Source organism: Leguminivora glycinivorella, chromosome 13 (genome assembly GCF_023078275.1).
Source record: "Leguminivora glycinivorella isolate SPB_JAAS2020 chromosome 13, LegGlyc_1.1, whole genome shotgun sequence".
Classification (NCBI taxonomy): domain Eukaryota; kingdom Metazoa; phylum Arthropoda; class Insecta; order Lepidoptera; family Tortricidae; genus Leguminivora; species Leguminivora glycinivorella.
Window position 1 is genome coordinate 18,580,595 of NC_062983.1, and position 21,102 is coordinate 18,601,696.

The window sequence follows — 21,102 nt, forward strand, 5'->3', positions numbered from 1 at the left end:
GACGAACCCAACGAGCCTAAACACGAGGTGGTTTACTTACATGGTTCACTGGTACTGGTGACCACCATATGTCTCCATCGTCAGACCCTGAGTACCACCTCTTGTCAAAGGTCTTGTTGAGACGAGTCCAACGAGCCTACACACGAAGTGGTTCAGTTCCATGGTTCATTGGTACTGGTGACCACCATCTGTCTCCATCATCAGACCCTGAGTACCACCTCTTGTCAAAGATCTTATTGAGACGATTCCAATGAGCCTAAACACGAATTGGTTTAGTTCCATGGTTCATCGGTACTGGTGACCACCATCTGGCTCCATTATCAGACCCTGAGTACCACCTCTTGTCAAAGATCTTATTGAGACGATCCCATTGAGCCTATACACGAAGTGGTTTAGTCATATGGTTCATTGGTACTGGTGACCACCATCTGGCTCCATCATCAGACCCTGAGTACCACCTCCTGTCAAAGGTATTGTTGAGACGAACCCAATGACCCCAAACACGAAGTGGTATAGTCATATGGTTCATTGGTACTGGTGACCACCATCTGGCTCCATCATCAGACCCTGAGTACCACCTCTTGTCAAAGGTCTTGTTGAGACGAACCCAACGAGCCTAAACACGAGGTGGTTTACTTACATGGATGGTTCACTGGTACTGGTGACCACCTTCTGGCTCCATCATCAGATCCCGAGTACCATCTTGATGTGTCTTATCATCTTGACCGTATTGTAATTTTCACATATTTATCATCATAACGTTGTAATATACTTTAACATTCAAACATAACAAAATATTACAAAAGCAAATATTTACGGATCTAGGATCAAATTCGTTGGTCGCTGTTTACACACACACAATGCGAGGATAGCCCGTGTATAAACAAGGTGTCCGACCCACACAACGATAAATATTCTCGACGTTCGCGATGAAAACTCGGAGAGCGAAGCGACATACGTCTGACCTCCACGAGCTCCGACGCGGCACTGAAATCGCAGGCGTCCGTCGCCGGTAAAATAGCGACAGGAAGGCTAGTTTTCAAAAAATTGGCAAAAAATCATTATAAAATATTATAACGACTAATGGATAGCAGCAATTTAAGCAGATTGTGCAGATTATTTATATACTAAAATAACTTCGATAACATGTAGATTTTCGGAGAAATTATCACTTGTTTCGATGTATTTTCAAGACAAAATTGAGTTCGTTTTACTCTCAATTTCTCAATTTCAAAGGATTAAATGATAAATATTGTTTAATGGGCCTAAAGTACAAGATATTAGGAACTTAAATTTACCGCATTTATGAGAGTGAGCTTATCAAATTGTACATAATAAGAGCTCCGAAATCAGTGCTTTACGCGGTTTTTCCTAAACGAGCATCAGAAAAAAAATCATTACCAATTGAATAAGCTTTTTCTTTCATATGTTTTTTGTTTAACCTACGGTTAATAACATGTTCTAACTGAAACAAGTACTTTTACTGTCTTTTTCTACTCCCGTGTTGTTATTCGTCATTTACCGTGTCGTGCATAGATCGTTAAAACCCTACATAAAAGATGCCCGCCCCCGGCCGGCGCCCCGCGTACCCACGTAGCCGTTAAGGGATATAGCGGGCCGCGGGGCGCCGGCCGGGGGCGGGCGGCGGCGCGGGGGAGTGCGAGCGACAGGGTGAGTGCAGAAACATTGCAGAGGACAAGTCAAAATACTTGTAGGAAACAGTGCGAATTTCACGAAAGTTATTCTAGAAAACTATTCAAAAGTATGTGCATGGTCGTAGAAAAAGTATTGTATGCAACGGTGTTTAACTGAGTCAAAAAATACTCGTGGCGTCTTAATAACAATTTTCGGCTTCGCCTCAAATTGTTATCCACGCCACTCGTCTTTTTTGACCTTCTTTAAACGCCTGTTGCATAAAATACTATTTAGTATGGGTAAAGTGTACAATTTTATCGTTGAATATTGCGAATTTTACAATATATCGCCATTTTTTGTCATAGCGCTCTTAACCAGATTAGTTTTGTTTAGAAATGTTCAATAATTACGTCACTGAAGAAATTCATGCAGTGGCCATAGGGTCCACATAGTATTTTATTTCTAGTCAGTGTTGATAGGCATTTATAACATATTTAATATAGATTATAGAACCATCAGTCGATTCATGTTTCAGACTTTTTTTATGTGTAAGTACTTTATAAGATGTTTTTGGTTTTGCGAAGCAATCTTTACTGCCAACTGTTTTAAATTGGGTTTTATTTAGACGGTGTGAGAACTCGCAAGCGAATCGAATCTTAATCGAATGCAAACTAAATGGTTGGCTATATAACGCGCATACGAGTTCGTGCTCCGGCCATTTTTCTATCACCGTCTACGCGGTGAACTGACAAGTCGAAAACCTTATGGCACAGTAAATAAAGTATAAGTTCCACTTCTACTGGCATATGAAAACCCAATATTACGAGATAGCCTATGCGTTTCCCGAACGTCGACGTATAGTCAACTCTATGGCTGTTGCTAGACTACGCAGATACGCCATTATCCAGTGTTCATTATACGGCGGCGTTCAAAATACGACAGTGTAAGGTCTTTACTATTTCGAAAATTGAGCCAAAAAACTGGCTCAAGGTGTCTATAGACAACAGTGTTCTACATGTTGTTTTTAATCTGATAGAAATGGTTCGAAACTAATTTGTAAGTTTAAATTGCACTCTGTATAATCTAGGCGTCCAGGCAGAGCTAACCCGTACGACTTCAATCACGGTACCTGTGCATTATGTACTTCTTATGCCTTATTAGACTGATTAGATTACTGATAATCGTTATTCTTATTATCGATGTAAGCAAATAATTCAATGCACTTAAAATTAAGAAAAATAAATGTCTCATAAATATTAATCGTTTTATTTACAATAAGAAAAATCTTAATAATAAATACACCACGGCAAATTCAATAAATAAAACAGTTATTTTTTTCGGATATGTGACTAGATTTCTTACCATTAAATTATAACAGTAAAATTGCATTAATATAAAATGCTACGTATTAGAAAAAATGCTGTTACATGTAAAATGCACTGTATAACAAGGAATTACGGTACAAACGTTCACAAATTGTGTAACTATAATAAACCTCTAGATGGAAGCATTCGAACTGAGGCTACGTATCTTAAATTTTGCTGAATGTATGAATCCGTTAGATAACTATTTTAGAGATCAAATTAGTAACTGTAACAATATCAGTAAATACCTACTAAGAACAATTACTGATCAAATCTAGTATAATTCATTTTCTCTGCCAAGATCTCTTCCACTATCTGTTGGATCACTTGCCTGTCCTCGGCTTTGATATCTTCTGGTTTCGTTTTATCATCATATATTTTCCTATCTATAAGTCTAGCTATAACTTCTTCCACTATTTCGTCTATATTTTTATTTGTGCCCGCCGTTTCATCACTAACTATATTTTCAGTCACATCTTGTTTCTGTTCAACTTTATTTTCAGCTTCAACTTGGGTTTGCTGGTCCACGACGGTTTCCTGTATTTCCTCTGGTATGTCGCCTCTGCCATCTGCTTCAACTATATGTTCCTCGGCACCAAAATTGTCATCGGAGAGTTCTTCCGCGATCTTTTTGTGCCGTTTCATCAACTCTCTAAGTTTTTCTTTCGCAGACGCCACAACCTCCTTTCGTGTTTCTGATTTTATCTTCGCTATAGCTTTTCGTTTCTTCTCTTTTCTTAAACTTTTCAACTCTTCAATTGCCCTCTTAACCTTTACTTTTTTACTAACTTCGTCTTTTTCTTCGATTTCTTGAACATTCGCTAAATATTCTGTTTCCTCGATGATTTCTTCAATTTGTAGGTCATTTGTATCGGTTTCCGCCTTGTCTTCTACAGGAGATTCTTCCTCAGGCTCAGCAATATTGTCTTCTTTAATAATTGGCTCGTCAATTTCCGCTGCCTGTTCTTCTTCAATAGTTTGTTCTTCATCTATACCTTCAGATTCAGAACTACCATTATCTGTATATTCTGTTTCTAATTCATTATACATACTGTCATCTGGAGGGCTGCTTAAATCTGGTTCTTCTCTAGCACTACTGACAATATGGGCTTTATGACCATGTGGATATTCACGGAAATCTTTCCTCTGTAGAATGAACAGAGCTGGCCGAGTTTTTATTTTTATTGGAGGTATCAGTTTATAATTTAGGGACACTGCAGAAAACGTTTCTATACCTTCTAGAACGGTATGCGTATGTGTGAATGACTTCAGATTTGGTGAATATTTACTCTTAGCTTCTATTAAGAGATGGGTATACTCTTGTAACTGATCTGCGTCGAGAGATTCGTTTTTGCTGTACTGCCAATGGTTGTGAATCTCTGTGAACCTGGTTACGCCGGTTTGTGCTGCCAAGTTACTGATATGTACGTGGACGTATGGTTCGTTCTTCAGAAGTTTGTGGAATCTGAAAAATATATACTAATTTATAGGAGATTTGCCATTTTCACAAGAGGAAATTATTATAAAAAATAAAAACCAGAAGTTTTTAATTCTAGTGGAAGTAGTGGAACACTTAATTATACTCCACTATTAAAAGTGTGTTCCACGGTATTGATGTATTTTAGGAGGAGCTTACCTCGTCATGGCGACCCCGCCTGGGTAGTTGGTCATGGCCACGGACACGAAGGCGATGGAGAGCATCACGTTGCCGACAACCACTACGATGGTGCCCCAGAAAAGGAGCTCGAAGATCGGCGCTTTCGTTCGGCGAGTGAATCTGAGGAAACGAATTGGTTACTTTGTTATGTCAATTTTACCAATGTATTTCAGAGAGATATAACAATAATTAGAGCTCTTTAGTCACCGATTATTTAGAAGCCATTTTGATAAATAGGAGAACATGAAAATATTATGAAGAATGTTTTATAATAGAATAGTGATAACCATATATAGGTGTAAAAGCTAAAGTTATGAATAAAGTTTGAACTAATCATAGTTAAGTTGGTTTCTTTTTTTTGGCGTGATTATTTACCCACGCTCACCCAACTGAACCCAAGACAAAAAATATACATTTTTAACAACTCACATGTAAGAGCAGGCCGCAGCAGACGCCATATTGAACAGCGGGAACACGTATATGATAAACCGCAGCTCTTTATGCGGCAGCATCGAGTAGAGCAATACGTAGACGAGGGCCGGCGCGACCAGTTGCACCATTCGCTTGTCTAGGTACGCGCCGAGCGGCGCTAGGAGTAAACTCGGCCCAAGGCCGCGAGGCAGCGCTGAGTACAGGTACCAGAGGAATGGGGAGGTCTGATCACTGGCTAAGGATTTTCTATTCAAATTTCAATGCATTGCTATACTTTTACTTATTTAAAAGAACGTAAACAAATAATTTGTATAATTTCATCACACTCGCTCCTAAACGGTGTTATTACATGTCTGCATACTGATACGTAATGAGCTGTTTTACCGCCCTACGGCGGTTGAGTAAATACCTCAGACGAAGGATACTATAGACTTGACGCAAGCGTACACCCGTAAGGGACAGATATAGAATAATGGAGCGAATTTAAGAATCACTTTAAAAATGGCTGACAGTTTACCATAAACAACCTACGTAATTTGGGCGGATAATAAGCTTGACAAGCCACGTCCTTATTGTTTGCCACAAACTCGTTTGTGGCAACGGCGGAAAAGTGAAACTATGACAAAGACAAAAAATAACATTTTGCTCTCTGTCACTCTTATTATAATTTGTATGTGACCATCTCGTTCGGTAGTGGTATTATTATTTGGCTGTCTAGTCTATAGTATCCTTTGTTTAAGGTAAATACGTAAATACCTAGGTGGAGCCTTCTACGACCTGTCAAAAATTACATGATGGCGGACGAATGTATGAAATGTCAGCATAAGTGTTTCAATACATTTAGTTTAAAATTTGGTTAATACTTCGCGAGTGTGATGAAAAACATTGTATATATCACGGGCGGCTGAAGGATTACAAAACTCGAGTTATTAAAGCCAAACAGCCTCTCGTTCGTAATCCTTCACTTTCCGCCTTTAATACACAATGTACGATTGCGGGTAATTACAACATTTGTCGTTTAAACAATACCAAGTGGATCTGTGACTGAGCAACAATCTTGTTTGGTCGCGTAATGTTTTACGGCCCGGCCACGACATTGGTGATTGGCAGCGGTGAGCGGCAGCCATACGTGCGAATGAAAAGTCCCATCGCTGTGTCTCGCTCCAATGTATGGCCGCCGCTCACCGCTGTCGCGCTTGGACCAATGTCGTGGCTGAGCCGTTAAATTACCTTCAACTGGCATTAAGGAGCTTTTTGAGGGTAGATTTTGTTTAAATTTATTTTTCTACTCCCGTACTGTTATTCGTGAGTTACAAGGTCGTGCATAGAACTTTAAAACCCTACATAAAAGATGTCAGGACAAGCTATCTAGTCTATACCCTGAAAACATTTTGTAGCAGTAGCACGTTATAGCTGTTATAGTTCTGTAATTTCATTGCTACCAACTTAACAAACCAATCACTTCATCGTAGAAAATTAAAATATTGTATGAAATACACTGTTGCCAACCTTAGAATGTCAGATAAAACCTGGCATTCGCAGAGTCGAGTCTCGTTCGTTTTCTGCTGCGTTCATTGGCGACGCGTCGAATCGCATTCAAATTTATGAGAACTCGATTCGACGCGGCTCGATTCGTCTTAGTGGCCAGGCTTCAGAGAACCATACCACAGTTTTATTTTCATGTTTGCACTCAAACTGCATATTCAAAATGGTAGGTAGTCCACTACAAAGATAACTAAGATGACTGAAAGTAGGTATTTGTTGAATTTATAATTTTCTTTCAAAGTAAGTGCTTGGTCGTAGAAAAAGTATTGTATGCAACGGTGTTTAACTGAGCCAAAAAATGTTCGTGGCGTCTTTATTATTTTATTTTTTTTTTATTTTATTTATTTGGTTCACCAACAACTGTTTACACTGGCCCATGAAAAAATTGAAATTTATACAAGCAAATGGTTTACAGACTAAGTGCAACAATTACTTACAGGTAAACACAGCATGCGTTTCATACAAAGAAATACTAGAAAAGGTCCCGCAAACAATAACTTATTAAATATATAATTAAGGTAACTGATTCTTCTACAGATGATTCAGTACACTAGATGTGGATAGATAACTATGTACTTGCTGTTTAAATTTACTTAGCGAGTCAAAATGTATGTCAGTGTGATCACTACACGCATTAAGAAGCTTACAGAACCGCGGTACGGGCGAGCTGCTGCCATAAACAGTTCGTCTGAGAGGTGGACATAAAGGAGTAATGGGGTTGCGTGGAATTCGAGCCGGAGCGCGGAAAGACAATAGTTGTAATAACTCTAAACAATCTATTTAGATTTCGGCTTCGCCTCAAATTGTTACCCATAAACCCACGCTACTCACCTTTTTTGACCTCTTTTAACCACCAGTTGCATAAAATACTATTAAATACCTAAAGATACATACTATAGAATGTATAATTGTATTAATTGTCTATAATTCACAATCATTTTTTAGGACATGTCAAATTAAAGGATCAACATTTTTTGGAGGGTCAAGATTTTATGTAGTCTTGGTTATATTTCTACCCTCGTTTCTTTTTTTATGGCTGTGATCCTGAACATTCAATTCAAGCTAACCAAATGATGAAAATGAATAAAGGGGATGCTAAACAGTAATGACATATCACATTCCTAGTTCCAAAATCCACATGTTTGTTGAAAAGGATACACCCCAGTTGGAGCTCTTGTTGAGCACGGTGTTGTACCAGAAGACCTGCGCCTCGGGCCAGAGCAGGCGCCCCCAGAACACGGAGTCCACCGCCACCGTCAGCGCCACCAGGCCCGCGCCCGCCGGTAGCACTATTTTGAGCAACCTGCCCAATTTCATTAGGTTCATATTTAAAATGGGTCATTCAAGAGGATGATTTTGGGTTAGGAGTAAAATTAGTGAAGTAATTTAAATTACAAAACATGGCAATTCCCATGACTTTAAGCAATCACTAAATCATAAGATTATATTATACTTATTATTTCTAATGAATCTATGACTGATAACTGATTGATCCTAACTTTGCCATAGTATTAAAGACTGTATCGTTAAGTATGAGGACAACTTTGAGTAGCCGTATTTATTTGCTATTATATTTTTTTCTTAAAAAAAGACATAGGCTTAATAAGGCACATAATAAGGTTCACATTTTGTCCTAGAAACTCGACGTAAAGCAAGTAGTTTAGACAGTATTGACTTAATCCTCCCGAGTAACAATTACGATTCCGGACAAATGCTACTAGAAAATTCACAAAGTGCGTAAAAAACGATACGATTGCGAAAAAAAATTGTACTATGTGAACCTCAACGACATATGATCCACAAAGCAGAATATCTGGACATAGTCTAGCCATAGTTATTTTTAAGAAATAAAGTTCAGGATCTGTGTATGGCGGCCATTTAGAGAATGTGGCATGGTGCTTCCTCTAACTCCGACTTTGATGTCGAATTTAACTATCATACACTGTTTATATCGATTTGGTTTAGGCACTGTTCAAACACCGTGAATGTCAGTTAGACTTTGGCCTATGGCTAATTTTTTTATCTGTTTCTCTCATCCTGCTTGCATCAAAAATTTACGACAATTCGGAACGTTGCTCAAAATAGCGTTTTTTTAAATTATATAAATTCATTATAAACTGAAATAGATACCATACACTAAAGAAAAAGCGATCAACCTCACTGGTGGCGAAGCCAGGAATTGAACCCGGGTCTCCAGCTATCGTGGCTGACGTGTTCCACCGCTACACCACCCCGACCGCCGAGGTACCCGTCGAAATTTCTCTAGTGTATGTTATCTCTGAAGGCTAGGCGCCTTTGACCAACTCTAAGGGCGAGCAATTTGTGCTTGCACCTCCTATATGAATCCTTTTGCAGGATTACAATATAGCGAGAGAGATGGTGCTGCCATCTATCGATGTAGGGAACAAATCAAATTATTTTATTAAATAGTTTTTGATTTGTTTTTTTGCCATACTAGTTTCATAGAAAATTTGTTGGATAAGCACTAACTTAGTATGAATGGATTAGGAATAACTTACGTTTTGAAGTCAAGCTTCTTAAAGTACAAGTCAATGATAAGAAACAGCCCAAACAGCACCGCCAGCTCTGACCTGAAGATGATCATACTGGCTCCCGCAGACACTAGGAACTGCTTGTGCTTGCCCGAGATCCATCCTTCAAAGGCTAGCAACACTGAACAAAAAGAAACTTTACTATGTGTATAATGAATTCTGGTCTCTTAGATGGTTCATTTTTATAGGGGTTTTGGTGGATGGTTAATTTTTTATATAATTTAAGACTAATGAAAATAGAAAACCAAACCAAAAGACTTTTGAATGAACTATCTGGGACCACTTGATTAGGATTATTTATAAAAGTTAGGTATGTAAAAGTTAGAAGAAAGGTATTAACATGGGAACAGTCAGCCAATTCCACATTTGCACAGGTACTAACTTAGAGCCACACATTTGTTATAAATTATAACAAGCTTCATTAATGTAGGTACTAAGTTCTCAATGGAAATAAGCTTTTATATTTTGTTTATTTAACATGACACAGACCAAAAATCATGCACTTTTGAAAGTAATAGTTTTACTTTATTAATAATTCTGGAGGGCTATCGAAATATGATGCAATTTATTCTTACTTACCAAGGGGCAATGCTAGGATATTAGGTAGTGGACGGCTCATGTAAAACATGAAGTGGTACTGAGTCACTGTTATCAAAGTGAACCACCAGGCGAATGTGTTCCCGAACTGTTTCTGTAGCGTGTTCCTCAGCCGCGTCCATGCTCCGATTACTGTCAATGCTAATACTAGACGAACTGAAATCAAAATAATAGACTAATTGTACTTTATATAAAAATATCTGGGCAACCGAGCTTCGCTCGGTTCTGTTTCGTATCCTTGACATGTGTCGCCATCTAGTTCAAAAATGAATAGTAACATCGAGCGAAAGAATTTCAGCCTTAACAACACAACTACTCCACACGAGATGGTGCGCATTTCGCCACAAAAACTCAAATAGTGTATTTTCTATTCGTTTTAAAGAAAACTCGAAAATTCGCGTTTTCTATTCACATAACAAATTTCTGCGAAATCGTTAGAGCGGTTTCCGAGATCGTCAGTGTAAATAAATATATATATAAATAAATAAATAAATATAAAAGAATTATAAGATAATTTATAGTGTACATTACGTCTATTCTAATTTATTTGTGATTTATAGTACACGTACATATACAATAAAGTCTTACCAACATACTGCATCCAAAACTTATTTATCCCAAACAGATGAAAAATTGCGGCCATAGGCGCCGACAGAGTCGAAATAATAAGCGGCCCGACGAATGTTCGCGGCACCACTCCCGGGAACTCATTGTGGTCGTACTGGAGCAAGTTATTAAAATATTACACATTTGTAAGTATGACACTAAAGAGTCCAAAATTAGATTTTCTTCAATACCTGTGAGAGGTTATGTCGATGATATAAAATATCGTGAAATGCTTGTATGTTGAAACTTTCTTCGACTTTTGTAAATGGGCATAATACAACATGTAAGCTAGCAATGACATAAAGCAATTGAGCCATATTTTATTACACTAAAATCCAAAAATAATCAACCCATAGCGCACAGCTGAAACGTCAACTGCTTGATGTTGTTGACAGATTTAATGACATAAGTTTCGTGATCAGAAATGATTACATGACTTAGATTCATTCAGGCAAGATTCAGGTAAAAGAATACGCGCTTTGGGTAAAATTGAATAACAAATCTCATTAAGACTTTGATAAAAATATATATAAGAAGTTACACCATTTAAATAAACTTAATATTCAAAGTACGAAGTGACAAACTTGAATTACAGACGTTAACCTGATATTATATTTTCTGAACGACACTAAAAGGTACGTTTTGTTAATGCAAGTTATTTTGTAACCTTGTATATTATTAATGACTTAATTGATAAAATTGAGATATCATAGTACATACATATTAACATAACTCATGTTTTTACTTAAAACGTAACAAATATTCACTTAAGAAGTTTGTTTTTTGTAACCAACCCAACATTAATATTTCAATTTTCTTTAGTTTTTTTACATTTGGGTACAAAACTATTCAGTTTTACATTAACAATTAATCTAAAGCAATCCTTTTGAGTGAACTTTAATCCATATTACAGTTGTATTGAAGCTGCAATGAATATTCATCGCTTCAAAAATATCCTTCACATGTAAAGCCGTTTAACTAAACGCAATTTTTGACAACAATCGTCAACAATGGTGGAAACGGATTCCGTGACATACAAGGCAGTGTTCGTTTTCTGAGACGAAAAATTATCAATTATGGTCAATACTTCACACGAAATCATTACTGCGATGATATTGCAATAATATTTCGCTTAATATTGTTACAAAACCATAAGAATGTGTGATGTTTGTTCGGAGTTTTCACAGCTTTTACTAAATTGTAAGTTACATTGTTTCTAAATGTTGTAGTTCTCGTTCTCGTGCTTTCTGTTTACGTCGAGAAATGTAACGTTAATTTTATTACAAAAACGAGTAATTTATTTGTCGCGGCTGTTTCAAATTCTTGTTTAATTTCATTGTTTTTAGGTGAGGCAAGATTAACTGACGATGTTTCCCAATACCCAACAATAAGCCAATTCGAACTAGAGACTGTCCTTAACTACATTATTTCGTGGCCTCAACGGTAAGTTCAAAATCAGTATTACATTACTGATAACCAACTGATCACCACAATGTTTGTCTGATGTGAATAAGTTGCAGTGTAAGGGTCTGGTTGTATTCTTATTGTACTCACATTTGAGTCAGCTGTTATGTTCAAAACACGAGTAATATATTAGATAATGTCATTTTGTAATGTTTTGAAGTCTCTAAACTATGAAATAATGTTTGAAATGATATTTTTTTATGAATTGGGGTTAAGATGAAACTGTTTTTCCAGGCAATGCATGTGCTGCTACCGAGATGTAAAAAACTTTGAAAGGTTTTATTTAGTAGTGCAGAGTATCTTATGTTTGTCTGTGTGTCAACTGAAGCTACTCAAAGATGAGTTGATAGCTGCAGCTAAGACATCACCTCCTGAAGAGTGTGAGGAGAAGCCCCAGCCACCAGAACCTCCCCACCCAGCAATGAAGAGAAAAGTGATGAGCCTAAAGAAGAACAGGCTGCTGTTGAGCCCGAGGAGCCTAAGACACCTGTGGAGCCGAGCGAGGCTGCAGAAGTTCCATCCACAGCATCCAAACCTACAGTCACTGATGATGCAGAAATCTGGTCATTACAGCAAAAGGAAAAGCTCATGGCAATTGTCTCCAAAATATTCCTTTTAAATTTCCCTTTATACCTAGCTTGTAAACACTCGGCACTGAGTCGCTTAGATGACCTATCTGCTCAAGAGATATCAAATTTAAGTTCTTACTGTGACCTACATGATACGGAAATACCTGCATATCTACTTCGTAATGTTAGCTTGTTCTGTAAGCTTGGTGGGGTGTGTGCAATGACATCGGTGTTTGAGCATGCATCACCCAGCACGCTTCCACTGTCCATGGCGCATGCGATTGTGGCAGCTGTTGGAAATCTCAAATTATGGCTGAACTTTCGAGCTGTGGCACAACTGTTCATGCCCTTGAGGAGTAAAATCTTAAAATACATGTGCAGTTTGGAGGACAAAGATCTTAGAGTACCAGCTGTGAAGTCTATGGCAGGTAAGAACAATTTAAAATATATTTTTCTAATTTCCAACATGTCTGTGATATTCTAGTGACTGTAAAGACAATACTAGAGGATTCTAATGAGGTATTTGTCTAATAAAAGATATAATATCAATCAAAACTATGTTTACTGTGTTTAGATTTCATGTGGGGAGCTGCAAAGGAGCCTCTAGATGCTCCTCTCACATTTGATGGTGACGGTCTAGCCCTAGCCTTTAAATACTTCAACAGTAGCACTCTGACAATGAGATTAGCCGGTGTAGCGCAAATCAATGCGCATATAGCTGCTCACAACGAGTTGTGTGCGGGGGAGCCTGCGCAAGATGCCGAGGTGGCTGGACAGCAGTTGGCAACCTGGCTTACGCAGAATAACATCATTGAGCATCTGTTTGGACCTAATCTACATGTTGAGGTATGTACTAATCAAGTGTAAAGTGTTCAAAGATAATAATCAGGGCATTGAGCTGGTTATTAGGAGATTCTTATACAAAGTTGTGTAGATTTGCCTTGTCAGAACATCTGGATGAGACTAGCTCAGGACCGGGACAAGTGGCATACTATGAGTAGAAGAGAGGCCTATGCCCAGCAGTGAGCGAAAAAAGGCATCATGATGATGTTGATGTGCCTTGTCAGAGGGCATCAGACTTGGGACAGTTTTGGTTATCACATGCCTTTGCATTATCTGACATAAAAAATAGCATAATTAAGCTATTGTTTGTTCCCAGTTTACATATTTACATAAGCCCTAATTAATACCTGATAACTGAGTATCCTTTGGAACAAGCACGTATATATAGAAAGTCTAAGGGGGGGGTCCGGGTCATAAACTCAGCCGGATAAAAAGCGGTCTCGAACATTTAATTAATAATGATGCAGATTAAAAGACACTACTTCCTTATAAAACTATATTTAATCGCTTTCTTCTTAAAATTTGTTGATTGACAATATCATTAGCATCTATTACGGCAGCTATTTCCCTATGGATAGACATAAGAACTAGCCCCGTGAGGCGCTCTTGTCCCGTCCTATTACGCAAAAATGTTTTTAACCTTTTTAAGGTTGAGAAACTTCTTTCAGCAGTTGCTGTACTGGCCAAGTGGCCAGTATCAATAGCAACTTTCTGATCGAAAGAAAGAAAGAAAGAAATTTGGATCACACTGGTCAATGGCCCCATAGCAGTTCTAGGTTTTTTTTTCAGGCTCCAGGTTTGACCAATGATTATGCCAGAGTTCGTATTCAGATTTGAATTTGTGGTCTTCTGCTTCTGTTAACCCAAGAAAAAGTTTAGCAGCTTTCAGTAGTTCCGTTTTTGTGGCGTTGTCAACGGGATCCTTTTAATTTACCGAAGATTTTTTTGTCGAATTTCATTTCCCAAACGAATTTTGCCAACTACACGTTTGTCAACTCAATCTTTCCCATAATAACATTTGACAACGTTAAAATCCGTCAAATGATAATTTCCCAAACTGTTGTAATGCAACTTTTATAACCCCAACTGTCAATTTCGCAAATGTTTCACTTTGACTAGAAAAGTTTGCTCAACTTTACTTTCGTCAAATTAATTACTGGACAAAATTATTTAGTCAAATAATTTGTTTAGTAAAAAAATTTTTCCTTAAAAACACACTATGCAAAACCAGTTTTTGACAAGTGTTTTAACATGATTGTTTTCATTTACCGAATTTCATTTCCCAAACAGATTTTAACAACTACTTACACGTTTGCTTCCCACAAACACTTTTGACGAAAATACCATAATTATGACGAGTCAAATAAACTTTAAAAACCTAAACATAGCCCAAAAACCTAAAAGTAGGTTTAGGTTAGGTTGGAACTGCGACCCCCACACAAAATGTTGCTAAAAAAGTAGGTTTAGGTTAGGTTGGAACTGCGACCCCCACACAAAATGTTGCTAAAAAAGTAGGTTTAGGTTAGGTTAGAACTGCGACCCCCACACAAAACTGTTGCGAAGAAAGTAGGTTTAGGTTAGGTTAGAACTGCGACCCCCACACAAAACTGTTGCTAAATAAAGTAGGTTTAGGTTAGGTAAGAACTGCGACCCCCACACAAAATGTTGCTAAAACAGTAGGTTTAGGTTAGGTTAGAACTGCGAACCCTACACAAAACTGTAGCGAAGAAAGTAGGTTTAGGTTAGGTTAGAACTGCGACCCCCACACAAAACTGTTGCTAAGAAAGTAGGTTTAGGTTAGGTTAAAACTGCGACCCCCACACAAAATGTTGCTAAGAAAGTAGGTTTAGGTTAGGTTAGAACTGCGACCCCCACGCAAAACTTTGCTAAGAATGTAGGTTTAGGTTAGGTTCGAACTGCGACCCCCACACAAAACTGTTGCTAAGAAAGTAGGTTTAGGTTAGGTTAGAACTGCGACCCCCACGCAAAACTTTGCTAAGAATGTAGGTTTAGGTTAGGTTCGAACTGCGACTCCCACACAAAACTGTTGCTAAATAAAGTAGGTTTAGGTTAGGTTAGAACTGCGACCCCCACACAAAATTTTGCTTAAAAAAGTAGGTTTAGGTTAGGTTAGAACTGCGACCCCTACACAAAACTGTAGCGAAGAAAGTAGGTTTAGGTTAGGTTAGAACTGCGACCCCCACACAAAACTGTTACTAAAAAGTAGGTTTATTTCGAATACGTTAAGATTTGGTTATATAAAAAAATGTCAAAGTAAATGTGGTTTATTTATATTTTTGTCAACTACTCGGTTTGAGTAAACAAGGTTTGTTAAAATAAAAAATGCCCAAGAAATGTTTTACCAAATGTTAGATTTGGCTTTTTTTCTGTTGGGATAATATTGGTTGGCAATTAATCATTTTGATTAATTGAAGTTTGGTAAAATGAACATTGCCAAAGTAAGGAAATGTCTAAATATTTATTTTGATATCATTATTTTGGCAAATATGTATATGTCACACGATAAGTTGGGAAGTGATGAGTTGCCTCTTAAATTTTTGGGATACATTGTTTGGGATGTGAAAATCTGGCAAATAACTTTCGGTAATACATTAGTAACCCGTTGTCAACATTATTAGTCTTCGTTGGCAAGACCTTTTGTAATGTGCCAACTGTGTATTCATGAGGTTGGAATCGGGCGTCTAACTCGGATATCAAATGTTCCAAGAAAGGATAATTAATATACGTTTCGCCGGTAGTATATCTCCGCAGTTTCCCCTAGAACATTATTGCGATGGGTTTGGCGACCAGTTGTACGAGGTGCCACTAGTTCACCGTCAGGGCATAAATTTTCGGCGCCCTTTTGAAGAAGTTTCTCTACGTAGGAAAATAAATCGCGAGCGTAGCGAGCGCGAAATTTTTTTTATAGTAATGCCGTAATTTGAAGATTAACGCAATACAAAATTTATGGATTTCATCAGACAGAGTGCGAAAGGGACAAATGGTTGAACTTTCGTAGCCGCACCCTAGTATAGTTACGTGTGGCTGAACGTGAATATCATATACATAAAATAACAAACAAAATGGAGCACTATAGTGTCCAAGTCAAGAAAGCAAATTCGGAATTTGTCCTAACTAAAAGAGCATATAATTATAAATAGTAAGCGCGATTTTTTTTCCTATTGACTCGATTAATTAAGACAACCCGCCAGCGGGGAATCCGAGAACTTTCAAGCTTTTATCGTCTGCGCTCAGCAGAGTTGCGGTCTTTGACATATTTTGGGGTATTTTGACTTCACAGCGGCGACTTTTCTTATATGTTCACCTTAAGAGTTAATTAAGAGACTTAAGAGATTTAGGCCTTATATTTCGCCATCACCATATGCTGCGACTCACAAAATTGCGCCTCTCTGAGACGTTTTGCGCCTTTGGCTTTATGATGAACTCCGCTTTGGACTATCGGGTAGAGTCATATTTTTGCATTTGGATAACAACGTAACTTTGCCGTTCGCCGCACAATGTGGTTTGTCAAGGGCTAGAAATGCTAGAATCCTCCCTTTACGGCGCCCTAGCATGGTGCAACTTTCCACTTAATCTGAATTACAAATCTAGATTTTCAATAGGTGGATTGATTTCCGAATCCTCTCGCCATTTTGTGATATGTGCGCGCCCACGCAACGTAAGTATAATTTTTTGTATGGATTTTTCCACATTCTCGATTTTGGCGCCCCCTTACCATGTGGCGCCTAGAGCGGCCGCTCCGCTCGCTCTACCCTTAATCCGGCCCTGCCTAAGGGGGGGGTTTGAACCCCCTGAACCCCCCCTTATATACGTCCTTGCTTTGGAATATGATTTGGAGTACTGTTTACTTGTTTAGTGATTTTTATCAATTTACAGATAAATGTTTCAATATCAATACCTAAAAACACTGATGACCTACAATATCTTAATTCTAATAAGGTTTTTAAATTAGGAATTCACAATCAACTGTATCTTAAAATTATTCTTATTTTTAGGTTATCAAGCAGTCACACATGATCCTCAAGTTCCTGGCAGTGGAAGGGCGCGTGACGTCAGAGCACGTGGAACTAGTATGGGCGGCAGCACAACTGAAACACTGCGGGAGACAGGTGTACGATTTGTTGCCGGGGTTCATACGTGCGTTAGCGCCTAAGCCCTGCTCGCATCTGTATAGCCTGCTGTGTTCATTGCCGCCTAAGGAGCATACGGAACAGGTATGATTGATAGTTCGAAATACTCCAACATCAATCGTTTGCCGCGCGAGGTCATTGCCTCGCGATGGTGCTTGCACTCCATGGGACTATTGATTGATGATACGTCATTTGTTTTGTAGAGCCTGTACTTAGCTTCAGCGCTGATGCGTGCGATGTGGTCCCGCGGCGCAGCGGGGGCCGGCACTCCACCGCCGGAGGACGCGCGGCTCAAGCCTGCGTGCAAACCTGGCCACTCCTCCAGCGAGGCCAGCGTCAGCATGGAGCAGACCAACTCCGATGACGACCCGGTACGTATAGCGTCAACGACAAACCTTCTCGAGCTTACTGTGGGGCTTAGGGTCGGCTCACACCGGAATGGCAGCGGCCGGCAGCGACGCGGCGAGCACTTTTAGTGGAAATAATTTTAAACTTTATCTAGTGATACTGGTATTTTTAAATATGTGGAGAAAAATTACCTCGGCTAATTTTTAAAAATTACCTCGGCTGCGGCCGGGCCGGCCGCTGCCACCCACTGTTCGCCGCTGCCGGCCGCTGCTATTCCGGTGTGAGCTGACCCTTAGTCAAGCCGTGTAAAAATCCTCTATAATATTTGCTTAGTTTAACTTACCTACTAGCTAAAAGAATGTCTAATTTAAAATTATGTATTGTAATGAGGTGAATGAGTATTCCATTTTGTTTTAGTGTGAAGAGCTATCCACATCAGGCGAAGAAGCGGGCCCTACGCCGCGCAAGCAGAGCAAGCACCAGCGCGAACTCACAGGTATGTCTAATACGTCAATGAGGATGCACAGTAAGGTTAGGACAGATGCCACCTCTGCAACTGCTGTATGTGTATGTACGCAATACAACATAGGGTTTACTGGTGAAACCCGATAAGTTGAGCAAACTGGTTTTTGAAATTCGAACTATGTGCAATTTCCACAATGTTGTTATTTCAAGGACAAATTCGTATTCCTTCGGAAACGTTCGTTATTTGTCATGCTAGTTCAGTCAATGTCAGTACATCTTGTATTGACACTGACTGAAATAGCATGACACGAATGTCAGTACATCTTGTATTGACACTGACTGAAATAGCATGACACGTTCGTACGTATACAATTCGAAGGCAAATCTTTTCACACTACATCTGTAATATGATTTGATAGTGATAGCAGGCGGTTATAGTGGCGCCACCTGGCGTGATAAAATGTCTTTTTGCTTTCTCATTGTGTTCTTGACTTCCTTCTCTACGAAAAAATCTTAAATATATATATTTTTTAACAGAACAAGAAGAGTGGCTCCGTGAAGGCGAAGAGTTGACAAAGAAAGAATGCGCTACCCTCAAATCATGTCAAAAGTGAGTAAATCTTTTCACAACGTACAATTTTAAGCAATTGTTCTATGATCTTTAAAATGTTGCTGCATTATTTAATAATATGTCGTTTTTATAGACGTGGAAAGCGCGCCGGCAGTAGCGGCAGTGCGAGCAGCGGCGCCGAAGAACTGCTGCGGCCGCGAAAGAAGAAGCTCTACAAGAAACGGCATAAGACCACCAAGCAAAGGCATTTCCGTGAGTACCCATCTTTATAACCAATTACAACACATTCATAGTTGAGTAGCTGGTCTAGAGGCTATGGTGTGTGCTTGTTTGCCACCACGATATAAAAAAATAATAGTAAAGCTACAGGGCCTTAAACTTAATATTTACGATCTGTTTTGTCCTGTAGCGACACAACTGAAGACGGCAGACTTAGCGGAGTCGGTATCAGAAGTAGAGGAAGAATCATCAGGCAGCGAGACGGCGCACTGTCAGCTCTTTAGTGATAATGTGGACGCCAGGTAAGTGCTACTAATATTCTTAATTCTTATGGACATCTCTTATTCAGTAATTTTCTGGCAAGAAACCGACGTTTCGAAGATTATAAAGTGTGAGAAATTAGACTATGTTTTATATGGTTGAGGTATATTGTTGGAAGCCGATCCTAAATTCAGGCAGAACAAGAAATTCTGTGTTTCACTAAACCCGAGTTCCCCTAGGTGCAGCCAAGGTTCAGCATCAGCTGGAATTCGGGTACTGCTCACTCGAGTACTCATCAAGACAAGTCCGATGACGAAAACAGCGTTTGCCTGTGTTACACTAAACCCGAGTTCCCCTAGGTGCATCCAGGGTTCAGCATCAGCTGGACTTCGGGTACTGCTCACTAGAGTACTCATCAAGACAAGTCCGATGTCGAAACCAGCGTTTGCCTGTGTTACACTAAACCCGAGTTCCCCTAGGTGCAGCCAGGGTTCAGCATCAGCTAGACTTCGGGTACTCATCAAGACAAGTCCGATAAAAAAACCGGTCAAGAGCGTGTCGGGCCACGCTCAGTGTAGGGTTCCGAAGTTTTCCATATGTTTCTCAAAAACTACTGAACCTATCAAGTTCAAAACAATTTTCCTAGAAAGTCTTTACAAAGTTCTACTTTTGTGATTTTTTTCATATTTTTTAAACTTGTGGTTCAAAAGTTAGAGGGGGGCGCACTTTTTTCCCTTTAGGAGCGATTATTTCCGAAAATATTAATATTATCAAAAAGCAATCTTTAAGCATATTCTTAATTCTTATGGACATCTCTTATTCAGTAATTTTCTGGCAAGAAACCGAGTATATTGTTGGAAGCCGATCCTAAATTCAGGCAGAACAAGAAATTCTTAAGCATATAGTAAATCTCTTGATCGACGAAGCCTTGCTATAGTTGCTATGCTAGCTGTTATTTCTGGACTTTTTGCCATTCGGGCATCTGTTCCAATGTGACCTTTTTTATATATTTCTGAACCAATTTTATTTATCTAATGATTTACTGTGACTATCATCCAAACATTACATACGACGTTTCCGATTCGTCGCAATTATAGTCTACTAGCTTTTGCTCACGGCTTCGCTCCCGTTAAATTCGAAAATTGCAAAATGCTCCATACAAACTTCCGACCCCCCTTTTAGCGAAGTGGTGGGTTAGATAGAGACAAAAAGTAGCCTATGTCACTCTCCATCCCTTCGACTATCTCCACTTAAAAAATCACGCCAATTCGTCGCTCCGTTCTGCCGTGAAAGACGGACAAACAAACTATTAGTATATTAGTATGTATGCTTGTATCCTACACTATAAAATCTTCCAGCAGGAGGCTGATGGAGCTCCGCCTAATGGAGAGCTACAACAAGCGCCGAGGGGAGAGGAGGAGGGCAGTGCCTCGTCCGCCATCTCTCCTCACTCGCACCGCCTGCCCGACTTGGACGAAGACGATTCCGCCTGCGAGGAGGAGCTAGCACGACTCGCCGCGCAGGTATGACCACAGATCCAATGAGAAGACAGCCCTTGAAGTCTAGTGTGCACGCCTGGGTGGAGCAGCGATTAAAGCTAGAAACTAGGCAGCATCGAGAATCGAATGTGGAGTTCCGACAGTTTGGTCGTTCGTTTATAAAGCTAATGTTCAACACGCCGGCGATTACTATATCGTGTTCGTACCCGCAACACTATTTGCATTGACCGCCAAGCAAGCATCGCTTAGCGAGCTATTTTTTTCGGTGACAACTTTTATTGCTGCGAACAACTAGTGAAGATACGTTCTCCTACGTCACTCGTG

General features: G+C 39.2%; 2 protein-coding genes across 2 annotated transcripts in view; one reads left to right on the forward strand and one right to left on the reverse strand.

The window, feature by feature from the left end:
- Positions 1-1,885: 1,885 nt before the first annotated feature.
- Positions 1,886-10,763, reverse strand: LOC125232413 (dol-P-Man:Man(7)GlcNAc(2)-PP-Dol alpha-1,6-mannosyltransferase). Its single transcript, XM_048138065.1, has 8 exons — positions 10,580-10,763; positions 10,371-10,503; positions 9,765-9,938; positions 9,153-9,306; positions 7,792-7,936; positions 5,086-5,312; positions 4,636-4,776; positions 1,886-4,464 (listed from the first exon to the last, which is right to left on the reverse strand). The coding sequence occupies exons 1-8, from the start codon at positions 10,703-10,705 to the stop codon at positions 3,261-3,263; spliced, it is 2,304 nt and encodes a 767-aa protein (XP_047994022.1). The 5' UTR covers positions 10,706-10,763; the 3' UTR covers positions 1,886-3,260.
- A 669-nt stretch (positions 10,764-11,432) lies between these two features.
- Positions 11,433-21,102, forward strand: part of LOC125232317 (ubiquitin carboxyl-terminal hydrolase puf) — a 45,567-nt gene continuing 35,897 nt past the window's right edge. Inside the window, 13 exon segments of the mRNA XM_048137943.1 lie at positions 11,433-11,588; positions 11,735-11,831; positions 12,087-12,247; positions 12,250-12,849; positions 12,996-13,267; positions 17,281-17,499; positions 17,619-17,786; positions 18,181-18,259; positions 18,766-18,838; positions 18,933-19,051; positions 19,209-19,320; positions 20,638-20,680; positions 20,683-20,802. Coding sequence (XP_047993900.1) covers positions 11,546-11,588; positions 11,735-11,831; positions 12,087-12,247; positions 12,250-12,849; positions 12,996-13,267; positions 17,281-17,499; positions 17,619-17,786; positions 18,181-18,259; positions 18,766-18,838; positions 18,933-19,051; positions 19,209-19,320; positions 20,638-20,680; positions 20,683-20,802 — 2,106 coding nt within the window. The 5' untranslated portion in view covers positions 11,433-11,545.